This window comes from Neovison vison, chromosome 1 (genome assembly GCF_020171115.1).
Source record: "Neovison vison isolate M4711 chromosome 1, ASM_NN_V1, whole genome shotgun sequence".
Classification (NCBI taxonomy): domain Eukaryota; kingdom Metazoa; phylum Chordata; class Mammalia; order Carnivora; family Mustelidae; genus Neogale; species Neogale vison.
This window is the reverse complement of record NC_058091.1, coordinates 271533286-271551477: the sequence shown is the minus strand read 5'-3', so window position 1 is coordinate 271551477 and position 18192 is coordinate 271533286. Positions and strand designations below refer to the sequence as shown.

At 44.6% G+C, this 18192-nt stretch overlaps 1 protein-coding gene across 3 annotated transcripts in view; it reads left to right on the top strand.

Moving 5' to 3' along the window:
* The window catches only part of GALNT10 (polypeptide N-acetylgalactosaminyltransferase 10), a 212837-nt gene that overhangs the window by 78740 nt on the left and 115905 nt on the right, over positions 1 to 18192 (top strand). For all 3 annotated transcript variants that reach the window (XM_044230885.1, XM_044230894.1, XM_044230902.1), the window contains exon 2: positions 15637 to 15739. In XM_044230885.1, the coding sequence (XP_044086820.1) occupies positions 15637 to 15739 (103 nt within the window). The remainder of the gene's footprint in view (positions 1 to 15636; positions 15740 to 18192) is intronic.

Genomic DNA, 18192 nt, shown 5'->3' with positions numbered 1-18192 from the left:
GTGTCTCATCTTCTGCTCGCCCCTCACATCCCTCTGGCATACTAGCCTGGGCTTCCCTTCGAGGAGGCAGAAGAACAAAACGCAGGCTGGAAAGAGTGCAAGTCTCTTGAGGCTTAGGCTCACGACTGACACGCCGTCCCTTCTGCCTCATTCTTCTGGCCAAAGCAAGTCATGAAGCCTGCCCTGATTCAGAAGGTGAGACAGTAGATGCCACTTGCTGATGAGAGGAGCCTCAGGATCCCACTGCAGAGAACATGGACACAGAGAGGGTTGGAGGATGTGGGCCACTTTTTCAGTCTACCACAGTCATCCTGAGAAATCTTCCTGAATTCTCTGGAGGAAAAATAAGAGCTTCTGTTCCAACTTCAAGGGCATTGTTTCTCAAGCCAATCAAGGGGTTTTGGAGAAATTTCCGGATGAGAAACCATTCCAAAAATGTAAAAATTAACCAAGAGTTCTAAGAATCCAGGCTTTTAAAATAGTCTGTACTCCTCTGTGGGAGGGACATTCCTGAGTAACCTTATCACCATTGCTTTTGTGGCGTCTTCCCCAGCCCGCATTGTGCCCATCCTCAGTGCCCATTCCCAGTGCCCTCTGCAGAACTGTCTCCAGAGCACTTATTCTGGAATAACTCATGGTTCTTCTTCCATGTCCCAGTAGCAATTTTTAGAACGAAATGGTCTCGGGCCGCCTGGGTGGTTCAGTCGGTTATGCCGTCCGACTTTAGCTCAGGTCATGATCCCAGGGTCCTGGGATTGAGCCCCAGATTGGGCTCCCTGCTCAGCGAGAGTCTGCCCCTTTCTCTCTCCCTCTGCTTCTCCTCTGGTCATGTCCTCTCTATCAAATTTTTTAAAAATCTATAATGAAATGATCTCAAATCTGGCTATACTCAAGATAGAAACTGGGTCTTTTATGATAGTCCTGGAAGCACATAGCCCTGGACCAACAGATAGTAGTTGCACAATTAATGTTTATCCGATGAGATGAATGGATGGGTGAGTAGACACGGATGTCAGAGGCTTCAGCAGGTGACTAAAGCTTTCCTTCAGAAAATCTTAAATGATCATAAACTTTATTTCCCTCCTTCCACATCAGTATGTCAACTTGAAATCTTTGTGTCATTGTTCCATGTCTACATGCTTCAAAGTAAAAGCAAAAAAAAACCTGACTGCACATTGCAGAGGGAGGAATCGTGTTGTGTTCTTCCTCATAAACCCTGTCATTAGCATAGCATTTCAAAACAGGGTCCCTGAGTTCCTCAGGGTGTTAATCATTTGCAAGCAGGCTGGAAGGGGAGGGGGACTTCCTGTCAAATAAATTTGTAAAATGCTGGATTAAACAAAAGTTAGGCAGCTTTCTTTCCTGTGAAACTTTACAGAGCCTAAATGTGTTAACATCGACTGTGAATTTCCAAGAGAGTTATTAGAATATGTAAGGGTTGAAAATTAGAAGAATTTGCTTCTTGGGGGGATGGGGGAGAATGAGGAAGGTATTTCTTTTTAATGTGGGAAAAGATACATAATATTTATCATTTTAACTATTTTTTTAAAAGATTTTATTTATTAATTTGACAGAGAGAAATCACAAGTAGACGGAGAGGCAGGCAGAGAGAGAGAGAGAGGGAAGCAGGCCCCCTGCTGAGCAGAGAGCCCGATGCGAGACTCGATCCCAGGACCCAGAGATCATGACCGAGCCGAAGGCAGCGGCTTAACCCACTGAGCCACCCAGGCACCCCTCATTTTAACTATTTGTAAGAGTACAGTTTGGTGATATTAAAGACATCACAGAGTTGTATAACCATTAACACTGTACTCCAAACTTTTTCATCATCCCCAACAATATTGACTCCCTCTAAGCACTAATTGCCCTCTTCCCTTGGTAAGCTCTGTTCACTTTCTGTCTCTATGAATTTGCCTATTCTAAGTGCCTCGTTTAGGTGGAATTTTGTAATGTGTATCTTGTGTCTGGCTTATTTCATTAAGCATTATACTTTCAAGATCCATACACATTGTGACATGTATCAAAATGTCATTCCTTTTGATGGCTGAATAATATTCCATTGTGTGCATGTGCCGTGTTTTGTTTATCCCTTTACCTGTTGAAGGACACCTGAGTCGTTTTCACTTTTTGTGTTTGTGTATAATGCTGCAATGGACATTGGCATAAAAATACCTATGTGAGTCCCTGCCTTTAGTGTTTTGGGATACATACCTAGGGGGGTATTGCTGGGTTATCTGGATACTTTGAGAAACCACCAACCTGCTTTCCACAGTGGCTGCATTATTTTACATTCTCTCTAGCATTGTACAAGTGTTCTAGTTTTTCCACATCCTTGCCAACATTTGTAATCTTGCATTTTTTTTTAAAGATCTTATTTATTTATTTATTTATTTGACAGAGATCACAAGTAGGCAGAGAGGCAGGCAGAGAGAGAGAAGGAAGCAGGCTCCCTGCAGAGCAGAGAGCCCAGTGCAGGGCTTGATCCCAGGACCCAAGATCATGGTCTGAGCTGAAGGCAGAGGCTTTAACCCACTGAGCTACCCAGCCGCCCCAGTAATCTTCCATTTTTAAAAATACTGCTATCCTAGTTGGTGTGAGGCAGTATCTCATGGTGGTTTTGATTTGCATTTCCCTAATGACTAATGATGTTGAGCTGTAACATATGCTATATGAATTCTGAATATAAGTCCTTCATTAAATGTGTTCTATAAATAAATCTTCTCAGTCCATGCCTTGCCCTTTGAAGAACGAAGGCTTTTAAATTGTAATGAATTCCAATTTATCTGTGTTTTATGCTGTCTGTGTTCTACTAAAGAAACCATTGTCTAGACCTAGATTACTAACGTTCACTCACATATTTCCTTGTACAAATTTTATAATTTTGGCTCTTACATTTAAGTAAGTGGTTCATTTTGAGTTAATTTTTGTGTATGGTGCGAGGTAAGGATTGAGGTTTATATTTAGGCATATGGATATCTTGTGATTCCAACACCATTTGTTGAAAAAATCATCTTTTTCCATTGAATTTCCTTAGCACCTCTGGACAGTTTATATCTGGACTCTCCATTTGCTCCCATCAATCACATGTCTTTCCTTACTCAAGTACCACACTCTCTTGATCACTATAGCCCTAGAGGAGGCTTAGTGGATTTTAAGCACTCCAGCTTTGTTCCTCTTTTTCTGAATTGTTTTGAGTAGTTTTTTATGTACCTTGCATGTCAGTTTCTGCAAAGATTGCATTGAGTCTACAGATAGAGGATTGACATCTTAACAGTATCAAATCTTCTGATTTATAAATATGGTATATCTCTCCATTTATTTAAAGAGCTTTGATTTTTTCTATTAGTGTTTTGTAGTTTTCAGTGTGTAGGTCTTGCATGTTTTTGTTAAATTAATCCCGCAAGTATTTACTATTTTTGATGCCATTGTAAATGCTACATTTTATTTCAATTTCCAATGATTCATTGATGGTATTTAGCAATGTGGTTGATTTTCCTTTGTCAATCTCATATCCTGTGGCATTGCTAAACTCACTAGTTCTACTCCCTTTTTTAGATTCCTTAGCATTTTTTTTTACAGAATCATGTTGTAGATAATATTATTTTGACCTCCTTTGACCTATAGTCAAAGAATGGAGATCTAGAAAGACAAGGGACCTGCCTCCCATCCCACTCTTCATAAATGTAGAGCCAGAAATCTGAAACCCAGGTTTTCTGAATCGTTCTTCAGGGTCTTCTGCATCACACCAAGTTATTTCTCAGGTTTTCAAGCTTTAAGAAAAGAAGGTCTGGGGGTTTGCAGTCCAGGACTGATGTGACAGCTCTGCTTCCTAAAGTCCTCAGGAATCTAGGGTTCCTTCCCACCAAAATCCTCACAATCTCTAGAGTGTGGACCTGTATCTCAGGATCTGGCCTGGAGGCACTTGCATTCTAGGCAGCAACATAGAAGGAATCAAAGTTTCTTCCAGTGGGTTCCATGGATTGCCACTCACTTCTCATCAGATAGAACCTAGTCAAGCCACAGCTGGCTACTAGGACGTCTGGGAAATAAAACCTTTATTTATTCTGAGAAGTCCTTTTCCAGCTAAAATTCCCATTACTGCAGTAGAAGAGATCAGCTCCTGGGAAACATACAACAGTTTATGCACGAACCTGAATGTTAGGGATCCAGAGAGGAAAGATTGAAACATGAAGAAGGTAGAAGAGTTCGGAGTGTTGTGTCTTTCAGAAATTGTTTTAGGATCTAGGTAAGCAGCTCTCTTTAGTTTTGTAGCCCATTAAGTTGCCCTGAAGCCTTTTAGTCAGAGGATAAAGTTAATTCCCAGAACCCCTTTATGGTATTAAATCCTTGTGACTATATTAGACATGTCTAATCATGGATGACCTTCCTTCTCTGGAAAAGATAAAACAAAAGATGTCTCCACTCATTCATTCAACAAAAATTGCTGTCTCCTACCATCACGGAGTACACAGTTTGGGGAGAGGCAGACGATAATGAAGTAATCACTCAAATGAATGTGAAATCACAAAGGAGTGGTAAGGATGATATCAGGGCACACTTAGAGATTATGGTCTAGTCAGGGGGAGGTCAGGGAAGGCCCACCTAAGAGTTGGGATTTGTTTCTACAGGGACTACTTACTTTCACAGCAAAGTCCTGTGTTCTAACAATACCGTCTTATGTGCTGTTGTGGCCACACCTTACGTGTCCTGCCTGGGCCACTGTATGTCTAAGAGATGAGTGTGGAAGAACAAGAATGGCAGAGTGAGAGTAAGGGAGGGGGCGGAGAGGTGGTGGGGATGCTGCTCAAGGAGTTTCAGAGCCCTATGTGGCTCCCACCTCAAGAGAAATGGAGAAGAGTTTAGAGGTCCCAAGATGGCAGGTGGACGGGGCCAGGATCATAGTCCAGTCAGAGACTTTCCTTGTGAGCCAAGAAGGAGCCCAGGGAGCTGAGTACCAGAAGAAATTTTCTAATAACTGTGCCATCTATATCGTATGGAGTCTCTCCCCTCGGTGCCCAAGTCAATCTCAGGGACCATGCATGTGCTGCAGCAAAGGGATACTGGGCCCAGTGAACCGCCACAGGAGACAGCACCTCAGCTCCTATTCAGCATCTAGATTCTGTGACTCAGGACACGACACATGGGGAAGCCTGGGCAGTTGTAGGTGAGGGGAAGGCAGCACCAGAAGAGGTGATGGCCTTAGTCACCATCTGCTTTTCCCCACTTTCCCCTCCCCACTGCCTTGGGGGACCTTAGCAAATGGTCAGTAGTCAGCCAGCCTGAATGAAGATCTAAGATTGTGGAAATCAACCAGTGGATCACAGCCTAGCCAGTGTACTTGGGAATTCATTCTTCCAGCTCGAGGCAAACATAGCAGAGAGGTCCTATCCTTTGGCCGTCACTGGCTTACTGTGAAGGGCCACTTGGAGCACAGTACTGAGAGAATTCTCAGAGTTTGGGGTCTCCAAGGAAGAGCATTAGGATAGGCTGGTGATAACTCCCTTCTTCCTGGTGTGATTGTAGTGAAAAAATAAGATTTTATATATATATATAATATATATAAATGCTTTGTAGCTTGCAAAGTACTATGCAAATAACTAATCATGATAGCTAAGATGTTAAGTGCTTCCTAAATACCAAACACCACAAAGATCTTTACTGGCTGTATCTCATTTAATCCTCAATAACCTTTATGCCAGATACTATTAATATCCCCCATCATACCTGAGGAACCAAGGCTTGGGAAAACAAGGTAACTTGCCTCAGGTCACACAGCTAGCAAGCAAAGCAGAACTCTGACTCGAGTGTAGGTGTTTCTGACTCCAAAACAGGTGCCCTTATGTACTTTGTTTGTAATTATTACCACTACTAGAGCAACTACAACCTTGCTTGGTGTTCCAGCTCTAATTCTCCAGATAGGAGACCAGTAGGATGTGTCTGCAGATTTTTCAATCCCCGAGAACTTGGAACTTGCCTCGTCTTCTGCTTGCTGGTTTTGCCTGGGGTCCTCTGTATGTATCCACACCTGTTCTGTAGAGCGGTGTAATGACCCTTTCTTGTGCTCGATCTGCCAAGCCTCTGAGAACACTTTTTGGAGACTTTCCTGTGGTTGATCACTTACCAGCTGGACTGAGATTTTCAAGACCCCTTGTGAATAAAGCGCAGAAGCATGGTTCACTCCAGCGGGTTTTTCCTTCCTGAAAACTGACTGTGTTCCAAGATGTGGGCAGGAGTGCGTGCGTGTGTGTGTGTGTGTGTGTGAGGAACCATTAGTTGTGATGATTACACTCGTGGGGTGGTTGGCAGTTTGTAAAACACTTTCGTATTGATTTTCACTCCAGGCCTCAGTTTTGTCATCTTCAAAGTGGCTATAATGACAATAATAACATAGTAAAGTCTCATCTTATGAAAGGGTTAGGTTATAATAAACTCACCACTGTAGGGGGAAATAAGATAAAATCAGAATCACCCTTGACAATTGCCCATGAAATATAATGACAAACCACCTCTCGAAGTTCAGTTTAGGCAGTTTTTTCTCTGGCATTAAAACCGATGACAGTTTCTTTGGTTGAAGGCATCACAGTGCCTTCCGAGGTAGTGAAAATACTTACCTTCCGAGAGAAAGTTCACTTAGCACCAAAGTGCTCATATTGCCGAGGCTGGGAATAACAAGGCCTCTAGGGACACCTTCCGTGGCTTGCCGAGCATGGGGACAGGAGGATCGCCGGCCTCCCCAGTTACCGTTTGCTTCTTTCTTTTTGACCACATGTCATTTAATTCCTGAAGGCTAATAGACCTATGATACAATTCTCATTAGGTCTGATTTCCTGACTGGTTGTCTGTGAACAAGGGCTCAGACTTGGAAGTAACGTGATGAAACAAACAGCAGGTTAGGTGGGGAAAGGTCTGGGCTGAGGTCCCAGGTCAGCCCTACCTGCATCCACAGGACTTTGGGCTTATGGACCTTAAAGATAGTGTCAAGTGTCAAAGTTCTCAGGCTGCATTTCTTGACTACAGACCTATACAACCCTCGTTACTCTATTAAATCTGTATGCGTCCATCCCCACTTCTGTCTTCCTTGTCCATGCCAGCATCATCTCTGTCTATACATATACATGGTGATAGCATCTTCCCTTAGTTCCATCCTTCTTGGTCTCCTAATCCCTTCTCCACTTGGCTGCAAGAGAACTTTCCAAATGCAGCCTGATCCTGCTACCTCCTTAATACTTGGACAGACAAAGTCCTTATACCCTCCCACTTCTCATCCCCACTAGGCTTCCCCTTCCATTCTGTGCACCACACACACTGCTTTTCTTTCAGTCCTGCCTCTGTTTCATATTTGCCTAGCCTCAGGGCCTTTGCACAGCCTTGCTTTTCCCTCTGTCTGGAATGTTCTTCTCTCTCTGTTGAATTAACTCCTAATTACACTTTTTGTCTTTCTTCAAGGACACCTCTCCTGACCTTGCTGACTGGATCAGATTCTCCTGATCTAATCTGAAAGAAAGGGGCTCTCTTTGCACCATGTACTTTTCTTTTATGCACATGCCACTGTAGCTCTCTTATTTGTGGTTCTGGAATCTAGTGTGTACTCTCCGCTGCCACACACAGTATTGTAAGCTCTACGAGAGCGGGGACCTTGTCTGTCTTGCTCACCAATATCCTGGACACCTAGCACAGAGCCTAGCATGTGGTTGTACCCATTAAACATTTAAGTGGATAGACGAATGGGCAGACAGACAGATGGATGGTTGGGTGGCTGGATGGGTGAGAGACTGAAGTGAACATTATCAAACCACTGACCAGAGTATCGTTCCCTCCCACATACACCCCCAGTGATAAAACACAGGAACTTCCTCTAAAGAAAATGGTACAAGTTGGTATCATTCTTTTAGAATGCAAGAGAGAAGTTACTAAAGATTCCGTTTGCCCTTTAGATAATAGACATTACAAAATATCTTGGCTATTTTTCTCTTCACTGTTGAAAAAGCCTCTTAATGAGCTTTCACACCTTAAGTAGCAAATGACCTTTTCTAGTGCCATCTATTCAAAACAAAGGGTGAATTGGACAGGTGGTATGGTTCTGCACTTGGAAGTACAGGATCAGCCTTTTAAAACAGTGGTTCCTGTCTGTAAATGACCTTGGACACTTAGGAAGTGGAGCCCCTTCTAGATTTCAGATTTTAACATTCTGGTGTTGAGACCACGGAGTGAGTTACAGAGAAGATGATGGACATGCCCAGTTAATGGGTAGAGGAGCCAACTCAAGGAACCTGGGCTCAGCAAACTTGGGGAGTCTTGTGGTTGCTGGGTTGTAGCGTCTCGATCCCCCCATAAACAGTGCCCTTTAGGTTTGATTGTTTTCTCATACAGCTTGGTAATGGCGGTGGTGAACGGAGGGTCTCAGAACAGCCACCCTATCCACTGGGGTTGGGGTTCGGTCAGCCCCATTTAAGTCTGTCCTGTGGGAAGCCGGAATGAGAGTGGTCCTCAGCCCACAAAGAGGGAACATTTCCTCTGAATGAAAACAGAATCATCTCTCTTCTGCCATCTCTCTCAGAGAGAGGAGGATTCTGAGATTGACTGCAAGTGGATGAGGAGCAGCAGTTTTATTCCTGGAGTGCTGCTACTCCAGCCTGTTCCTTGCTCGGAGACCTTCTGTGGCTCCCACCTGCTGAAGAGCTCCAGTATAAAGCCCTCAGATTCTGATCCAGACTTCCTGGCCTCATGGCTTGTGACTCTCTTGCTTCTTTTTTAAAGATGTATTTATTTTGGAGAGAGAGAGAGAGGAGAGAGAGCGCACACATAAATGGGGGGAGAGGCAGAGGCAGAGAAAGAGAGAGAGCAGAGACTCCCCACCTATCGGGGAGCCTGACTTGGGGGCTTGATCTCACTACCCTAAGATCATGACCTGAGCTGAAATCATGAGTTGGACACTTCACCTCCTGAACCACTCGGACACCCCTTATGACTCTTTTGCAACCCACTTACTCCAGCTCAGTCAGGCTTCTTGCCATTAAGTACATATGTCCATTACTTCATGATGTCCATTTCTTTACACATGCTTTTCCTCCAGCTAGATTCTGACCCCCCATTGCTACCCATGAAAATCCTGTCCTTTCTTTCAGGCAGCTCTCAAAGACTCTGCTTCTGTAGGAATCCTTTCCTGATTGCCCTAGGCAGAATTTAGTCTTTGTCTCTTGTAAATATCTGGAATTTATCCACACAACTTTCGGGACCCTTATGTTGGTATTGTGTTTTATTTTGTTTTTTTTTTTGTTTTTCCCTTTCTTATGTACTTGTCTCATAGCCTGAGAAGGGAACCCAGGGACGTCTTATTTATCTTTGTCTCCCCCACAGGTCTTTGGACATAGTAGGTCCTCAATTTATCAACAAAGTCATCCTTATTTCTTAGATGAATGAATACATAAAGATAATCCAGCTTATGTCCTCAAAACTGATAAAGGAAGTACCTTTATCCAATTGTCCAAAGTCCCTTGCTCTAAGTAACTTTATGCTTTCAGCTAAATGAAGCTGTACCTGGCCGTCTTTGAAATATAACCTTGCAGGCAACCTTGAAGAGAATGCTTTGCTGTATGTGTGTATGTAGGTATGTGTGCGTATGCCTGTGAAGGTTATTAGAATAATCTCCTTAGCTGATAGACAGAACTTTGGAATTATATAAAGTCATCTAAACCTCAAAGCAAAATCATTCTAGCGACTTTATAGGGTTAGTTGTAAGGGGGCGTTGGGGGGAGAAGCCATGCTAAAATTTGCAGCAGAATCTGGTCCGTAATGTGTTCTGGGACCTTAGGTGAAGCAGATGACCTGCTGGGTGTAACTTCCAGTGCCGCAGTTTCAGAGCGGATAGCCCTTTTCCCGTATTTTGAAGACATTGGCCAGCCCTCAGATTCTGCTGGAGGTGCTGGGTTCCTCTGAGTGGGAGTCACCGCGTCTGTCATACTGGGCTTTGAGCATGTCTTCTGACAGCTCTTTCTCCTTGGGTAGAGTACCGTTGGCTTGCATCACCACCTTCTTTCTTCCCTCCAAAGGGTGCTGGGCACACTAAATAGTGATTAAACAAAAGATGAAAATTCCATTTGTGTGTGTGAGCATGTGTCTCTTTGAACACTAACCGGTTCTTCCTGTGGAATGTTAAGTAAAAGCTTGCAGACACCAGGAGCCGTTATATAGAGCAGCCAGTCAAAATCCATTTCCAGTTTATAGTTTAATGGGATTCCCGCGTGGACTCTGCCAGCCTCCTCCAAAGACTCTCCCTTGCCTCTCTGGCCCTGCCCTCCCAACCCTTTTGCTTCCTGTAGCAACAGGACCCCTGGAAACCAAGGGCAGACCATCACAGCTTTTACAGACGGAGATTTGAGCCTACAGTATTAAAGAAACTCATAGCTACCTCTGGACTGAAAAATCCAGACGTGCTTTCTTGCACACTATTAAGTGATGATTACCATTGCATAGGAATTGCTGTCTTTGAGAAGTGTCGTCTGTGCCGTTCTTGTGGCTGAAGGTCTTGTGATGTTTGTTTCTGTTGCCGAATGCCACTGTTACGTAGGAACTTTGTTCTTGTCTGAAGAATTTCCACGTGGGCACATGCCCTTCTGTCAGTGAGGAGACTCTCTACATCCTGTTATCAGCGATGGCCAGTTGAATCGGCTCAGGTGTTAGGTTGCCTCTGAAGGGCTTACGGTTTTATTATCTGATTCCCATCCGTCTTCTGTTCCCCAAGACATGCCGATCACAAGCACAGGTTCATTTAGCACTCTAAAAATAATGTATTAATGGGCCCCCTTTACTGAGAAGGCCTAACTTCGTGCCAGACTCTGAGCCAGATGCTTTGTGTTGATTAGCTCCGTTCATTCTCCCAGCAACCCACGGGTTATGGTTATTCAGTTTTCCGTATCTCTCAGTCAAGGAAATTGGGGTGCACCTGCCCTGAAAGTGAAACCTAGATTTTTTTCAACTCTGAAACCAGAATACTCTGAGTCATTAAACTGAAGTGCCTGCCCCACTGATGAGCCGCCGTTCACTCATTCAGCTGACATTTACTGAGGGCCTAACATGGGCCAGGTATTGGCCTACGAATATGCAGTGATGAACCAAACCAAGAGAGGCCCCCCTGCACAGTCTATCCCAGGGAGAGAACAGCAGATCTGGTTTGATCTTTGGGACTGGCAAGCTATGGGATTTGGGACAAATCTATTCTATTCTCTTAACTTCAGATTTCATATCTGTAAATCGAGGCAGATTTCATATCTGTAAATCGAGGCAGCTGGATTTAGACAAGTGGTTTTTCCAGTGTTACCATGAATCAGAATTGCTTGGGGAATGTGTTTAAAAACACATCTTGGCCTCTCACCCCCCAGATGCTTTGATTTAGTAAGTTCAAGGTGGCGCCAGGAAATTACATCTATAATGATGACCCAGGTCTCCCAAAAACCACCCTTTGAGAGAGAGTGATCTAGATGTAAACCCCATTAACACTTACACAGTATCTATTTCTTGTCAGGCCTATCTCCATTGCCTACCACAGTGTCTGGCACGGGGTAGGTCTTGAGAAACATTTGATGATAGTTCGGATGATCCATCTATGGGATTTCTGTGGATGGACCTCAGAGAGTCCTGAACCACCTGAAACAGACCAGTTTTTGTTAATGTTTGTGGGTAGAGTTCAAAGGGTCCTTCAGGCACTGAAAGCTCTGTGATTTTAGGATTGAAACCTAAATTTTCTGCTACCAGATGCTCAGACCTATTAATTGGAAAGCTTTTTAGTCCGTTTAACAAAATCTGAATTCTTTATCAAGGTGATTTGATGAGATGTCAGTTTACAGTAGATTCTTAAAATCCTAAAGGAGTTGATGACCAGTTTTCATGTGTAGCTTCTGGAAGTCCTCGGGATACATTCTATTTTTGTGATTTTTCTCACTTCCTCTGCAAGTACCTATTGGGTAGGTAGTGCTGTCTCCATTTTCCAGGTGGGAAAATTGGGGTACTCGTGACTCCTGTAGCTTATCCAAGGTGTCTCCACCCTGCAGGAGTTCTCTTCACTGAAAACTAGGCTGGTAATCAAAGAACATGGCTCCTATCTTCTTGCCTGCTTATGTGCCCTTGATTGGGTAGGTTGTCCTCTTTGGACCTCAGCTTCCCCATCTGTAAGATGCGAGAGGAGTGGAGTAATTGATTCTGAGCAGCTGCTTAGCTTGGATATTTGAGGTTCCTCTATAACTACGTGCTTAGACATGCAGAACTCCCTGTGTCTGCAGGCTCTGATATCCTATTAGTTTAGGGAGATGGAAGGGTTATTGAGACTACCTAAACAACATAAATCTTCTGCGTAGAACATTCCAGAGGGTCAGACATCGTGAAAGCAAAAGCAGTACAGGTGGTAGAAGCTGAGGGTGTGAATCTTCCAGAATTTTGGAACCTTTATTTTCTACCCTGTCAGTTCAGCAATTCACTGTTCATCCTGAGAAGATTGATGGGAGTCTCCTTCCATGAGGTCACAACTGTGAGATTCAGTCCCGTGCCCCATTCCCAGTATCAAGGAAAGACTTTCACGAGCAGATGAAGGAAACAGAGCCCTTCATGGAACTGTGTAGACTCTTGAAATTGTCCTTTGAGGTTTACCTGAACCTTAACAATAGGAAATACCCTTTTCCCCCCACACTGGCAATTTAAAAAACAAAATAAAACCTCAAAAACCACCAGCTTGTTTTTGCCAGAGATCATAACTAACTTTTTGTAACCTTTGATGCTACTTATCTGTTCAGCTTCGATACTGGAGCCCAGGTTTGGTCTGACCAGCACCCAAGCAGGCAGGATTATGGCCTTCTTCATTGTAGACTAGTAGTTCTCAAACCTGAGTGTACATCAGAATCTCTTGGAGGACTTGTTAAAACACAGATGATAGGGCCTCATCTTGGATGTTAAAACATCGAAGAGTTTCTGTCTCATCAGGACTGGGGCAGGACCCAGGAATTAACGTTTCTTTCTTCCTTCCTTCCTTTCTTTTTCTTTCTCTCTTTCTCCCCCCTTTTTTAAAAAAATCATATATATTTATTTATTTGAGAGAAGGTGAGCACATGAATGGAGAGAGGGTGAAGCAGACCCTGTGGCCAGGGAGCCCGAGCATGTGGTCCAATCCCAGGAAGTGGGGATCACGACCTGAGCCGAAGGCAGACACTTAACTGACTGAGCCACCCAGGCAGCCCAGGAATGAACATTTCTAACGAGGTCTCAGGTGGGGCAGTGCTGCTCACACTTTGAGAATCTCTTTGTATAGGCTCCTTCCATTAAGGTAGCCTCAACTTGCTGATGTTCTTCATCCCACTAATGACCTCAGCAGTCAACTGAAGTTCCCAGTTTTTGCATAGCAGAAGAGGGAAAAGGAGTTGGTAGGGAGGGCTGGAGAAAAGATTGCTCACCAGCCATTGACCAATCCCTCTTGACCTCTTAGCAATGAAGGGGTTTTTTTTACCTTGCACAGATCCCTGACCCGCCCACCCCAAGACTCGGCTGCTCTGTGTGTGAAATGGGAAAGTGGCCCTGGTCAGTTTCCAAGTAGATTTATTCACTTGTTTGGAGATTCGATTGTCCATTTGTTTTTAGCAGGGGCTCTTTCTAAAATGAAATCCACATGGAACCACAGTTCAGAAAACAGACAGATGCTTGCTAGTCTGGTTGAAAGGGGGTCGACCTCCCACTCTCAGCACCCCTCCTCCCAAGACAGTGCTAAGCGTCTCCTGTAGAAACGTAGCTGAGCGCAGTTGAAATTTGCTAAAGGAACTTCCAGCTCAACTTCTGTGATTTCTGAGAACCCTGAGAACTGTTCGTGGGCACGTGGGCTTTGTTTTCACAGTTTTCTTTCCCTCTCTGACCACATCTGGCATGCTAACTTTCCAAATCTTCTCCTTACAGCTCAGAGAGGTCTGTAGGAGAGGGAGCACAAAGGATTGTTATTATCATTAGAGCTGATGTAAGGATATTGAGCCGTTGTGGAAAATCTGCTAACACAAGGATCAGCCAGAGACTTAATAAACAGGCTTGGGGATGATTTTATTCTGGTGGCTTCTTGTTAGTGCTAATGTTGCAGCATGCCACATGCTCAGGACCTTTGTAGCTAATTACATAGGAAATAGGACCATTGGATCTCGTATGCCATAGTGGCAAGAACAAGTCTGCAAGATTTTTAATGGGCAAGGTGATGTGGAAAGCCATTCTCATTTATGTGAACACAGGAAGATCCTTAAACAGCCGTGCACTGCGGTGTTACCTGGGGAAGGCTCTAACTGAGCCACCGGGCCAAGTCTTTAGCTTTGACTGTTGGCATGGGGAAGCATCTGGCGCCTTCTAATGACCCCACATACTGGAATGCAACTCCTTTAATTAGGGAAACTGCTTCTGATAGGCCCACCAGGATGGACTTACCTCCCAGACACAATAAATGCCTGCAGAGCCTGGCCCCTAGGGGCCACTGTCTTGTGACTGCTGTATATATTCCCATTTTCTTTCAGCCCTCCAGTTGCTTGTTCATACATTCCACACACAATGGCCAAACGTTCATGCTGTTTGGGACTGGGCCATTGGGACTGTAGAAGTGATCAAGACCCGACTTCTGCTCTGGGTGCAGAGCTCCTCGGGCCCAGCCCAGCTCTGCCACCCTCTGCTGCCCCTGGAAGTCTTTGCCCTGCCTCTCATTTCTACTTACCTGAAGCTTAGCCCAAACACCCTCAAGTCTGCAATATTTTCCCCTGTTCTCCCTAGTGGAAGTCAATTCCTGCTATAGCCCTTTCTCTAGGCCTCTGATTTGAGGTTCACTTAACCTGCCCTGTCCAGTATATGGCCATGAGTCACCTGGAAGGGTCTGAATTGAGATGAACACAAGTGTAAAATACACACTGGATTTCAGAGGCTTAGAGGATGCCTGGGTGGCTCAGGTTCATGATCCCAGGGTCCAGGGTTCAAGCCCCACATCAGGCTCCCTGCTCAGAGGCCAGCCTGCTTCTGCCTCTCCCTCTCCCTGCCACTCCCCCTACTCGTGCTCTCTCTCTCTCTCCCCCAACCCCCACTTCCCTCTGACAAATAAATTAATAAACTCTTAAAAAAAAAAAAAAAAAGGATTTCAAAAACGTAGTACAAAAAACCCAATAAAATATTTGGGGATTTTTTTACACTGTGTGTTGAAACAATAATACTTTAGGTAGAATATATTGTAAATATATTATCAAAACTGATTCATCTGTTTTTTATTTTTAATTTTTTTTTAGTGTGAATACTAGAAAATTTTAAATTTTCTAGTGGCTCACGTATTTCTGTTGGACAGAGCTACACTTGTGCTTTCTCCCTTGGGGGAAAGGACTATCTGTCCATCTGTTTTCTCTCCTGCTGGTTTCGGAGTTCCAGGAGGCTGGACACCGTGTACCTGTCATCCTCCTGACCTTTGCCCACCTGACTGGCATACGGCAGCACTAACAAAGGCAGATCGAGGGGATTCATAAGTGAGCAGTTGATGACAGATCGTCAATCAGTACCAAAAGCTCCCACAGAAAGTGCGATTTCTGGGTCTCTGTTATTGAATTTATTACCCCTTTCCTTCTCTTTCACTGTTTTTATCTTTTTTTTAAGGGCTCCCACAATCAGCAGAAGAAGATATTTTTCGTGGGAGATGGGCAGAAGCTGAAGGATTGGCATGACAAAGAAGCCATCAGAAGGGACGCCCAGCGCGTAGGTATGGAGAGCAGTATCGTGCATTGGCGGGTCCTGTGAAGGGCAGGTGCACACGTTTAGCAGGCATGTCTGGACCTCCTGTTCACTCCCTCTCCATTTGCCGCCATCCCTTCCCCTGCTTCCTGGAAAGGCTCCCTCTTCACCTGTTAGCTGATCCTTTCTCCACTCACCTCACCAGATCCACTGCCTTCAGGAATTGTCCCACTACCTTTACTGGGTGACAGATGATGTCCCTCTACCCCTTATGAGATAATTTACCACTAAAATGAGGAGTAGTCATGAGCCAACATTGATTAAATACCTGCAGTGAGCGAGGCCCAGGCCCCACACTTTGCACATTTTCTCAGGGAAACCCCGAGTCACCCTTTGTGGCCCATTTGACGAGAAGGGACCTAAAGCTCAGAGATGTGGGGTAACCTGCCTGCAGTCACGCAGTGAGAAAGAGGCAGGCTTGGGACTCGAACCCAGGTCTGGATGTAGCCACAAGGTTGAATGGATTTAGCAGGCTTCAGCTAAAGTTTTCTTTGGCTGATTAGTCTTTGGAGCAGTTCCTGTTAAACTGGGGAGTTGGGAAGGGGAGGGGAAGGGTGGGGTTTATAGAAATAATGTGGAAAGTCATCTCTAGAGAGCCTGGACTCAGAGTCAGGATGGCAGCTCTGGCACCACTGGCATCAGCTCTGGCAGTGCGTGACCATCAGATAGATCCCATGTTCTTGGAGCCTCAGTTTCCCCTTGTGTCAGTGGGGCTCGCACTTCCTGCTCAGACAACCTCGGTGGTGTTGTCAGGGTGACACAAATAAAGTGATGGGTGTGAAGCAACTTTATAATACTGGAAAGCACCATAGAAATATAGGAATTGGTATTTTACTCATTTTTATCTTAGAAGAACCCACCACTATTGTTTTTTTTTTTTTTTTAAAGATTACATTATGAAAAAAAACAGACTACAGCAGGCTCTAATTAGAGCTGATACAATAACTGATGGTCAGGGAAATCTAAAAACACAATATGCATTTTTCTGTAGGGCAGTGATTGAAAATGAAGGTGGGGGTGGCTGCTTTTTTTTTTTTTTTTTAAGATTATTTATTTATTTATTTATTTGACAGAGAGAGAGAGATCACAAGTAGGCAGAGAGGCAGGCAGAGAGAGAGGAGGAAGCAGGCTCCCTGCTGAGCAGAGAGCCCGAAGCGGGACTCGATCCCAGGACCCTGAGATCATGACCTGAGCCGAAGGCAGCGGCTTAACCCACTGAGCCACCCAGGCGCCCGGGTGGGTGCTTTTAAACTGAGAAAGAAAACATTTGAAACAAGCTGATTTTCCAGGCAGTTACCATACTAGAATTATTAGAACATGGGAATAACTAGCAAGAAAAAGGGTAAGCAGTAGAGACATTTTTTTTTTGAAGATTTTATTTATTTATTTGACAGACAGAGATCACAAGTAGGCAGAGCAGTCAGGCAGAGAGAGAGGAGGAAGCAGGCTCCCTGCTGAGCAGAGAGCCCAATGTGAGGCTCCATCCCAGGACCCTGGGATCATGACCTGAGCCAAAGGCAGAGGCGTTAACCCACTGAGCCACCCAGACGCCCCAGTAGAGACATTATTAAGAATAATAATAACCAGCTTGTGTTGAGTGCTAACTCTGTGCCAGGCATCTTGCCCTGAGTTACCTCCTTAATTATCACATTGAACCTTCTTTTCCCCTTTCATCCAAAGGGCAAAGCCCAATCAGAGAAAGTCTTAACAGCACGTCCAGGGTAACAAAGCTGTGAGTAGCAGGTTTGGGCGTCAAGCTGCACTGCCAGACTCTAGGGCCTGAACTCTGAGTCACTCCCCTGTACTGCCTTCCTGAAACTTCCCTCTCTAAGCAGATGCTTCTGGCTGTCCTTTTTCTGCTGGCTGCATTTGTGTCCCTTGCAGAATCTGTCCTGGGCACTAGCCAGCAGCGTCTTATCATGGAGCCTTCGGAGTTACAGATGGCAGCGTCCTCTCTCTCCTCTGGTTGGGTGGAGTAGGCACAGCCCTTGGCCCCACCTGTCAGCCTGCACCTTCCCATCAAGCTGATGTTGTTAACATTTACATTGCAAAGTAAATAGGGTATTGCTCAGACTGCAAGCTCCAGAAGACGAGGTGATTTTTAACGAGCTAATTTTATGGCCGTTTCTCCAAGACTCTGTCCACTTGCAGATCACTGCACTGTTATTGCAGGGGTGGGTGTGGACTTTCCTACTCACTGTCTGCACCCTGGGAACCCAGAGAATAATTTCCTGGAGCATCAGGAACTCTCCCCACTTGGATTGTACAGAGAAGAGACAGCTAGCACTTTACCCACCCAAATCCATGACTTTTCGGGCAATCGTGGCCTAGGCTAGGCAGATCTTAATCGTTTGCTGACTTAAAAGATCAAAGCATCTTTTATCACTTGTAGCATTTTTTCTTTGCATATGAAGTTTGCCT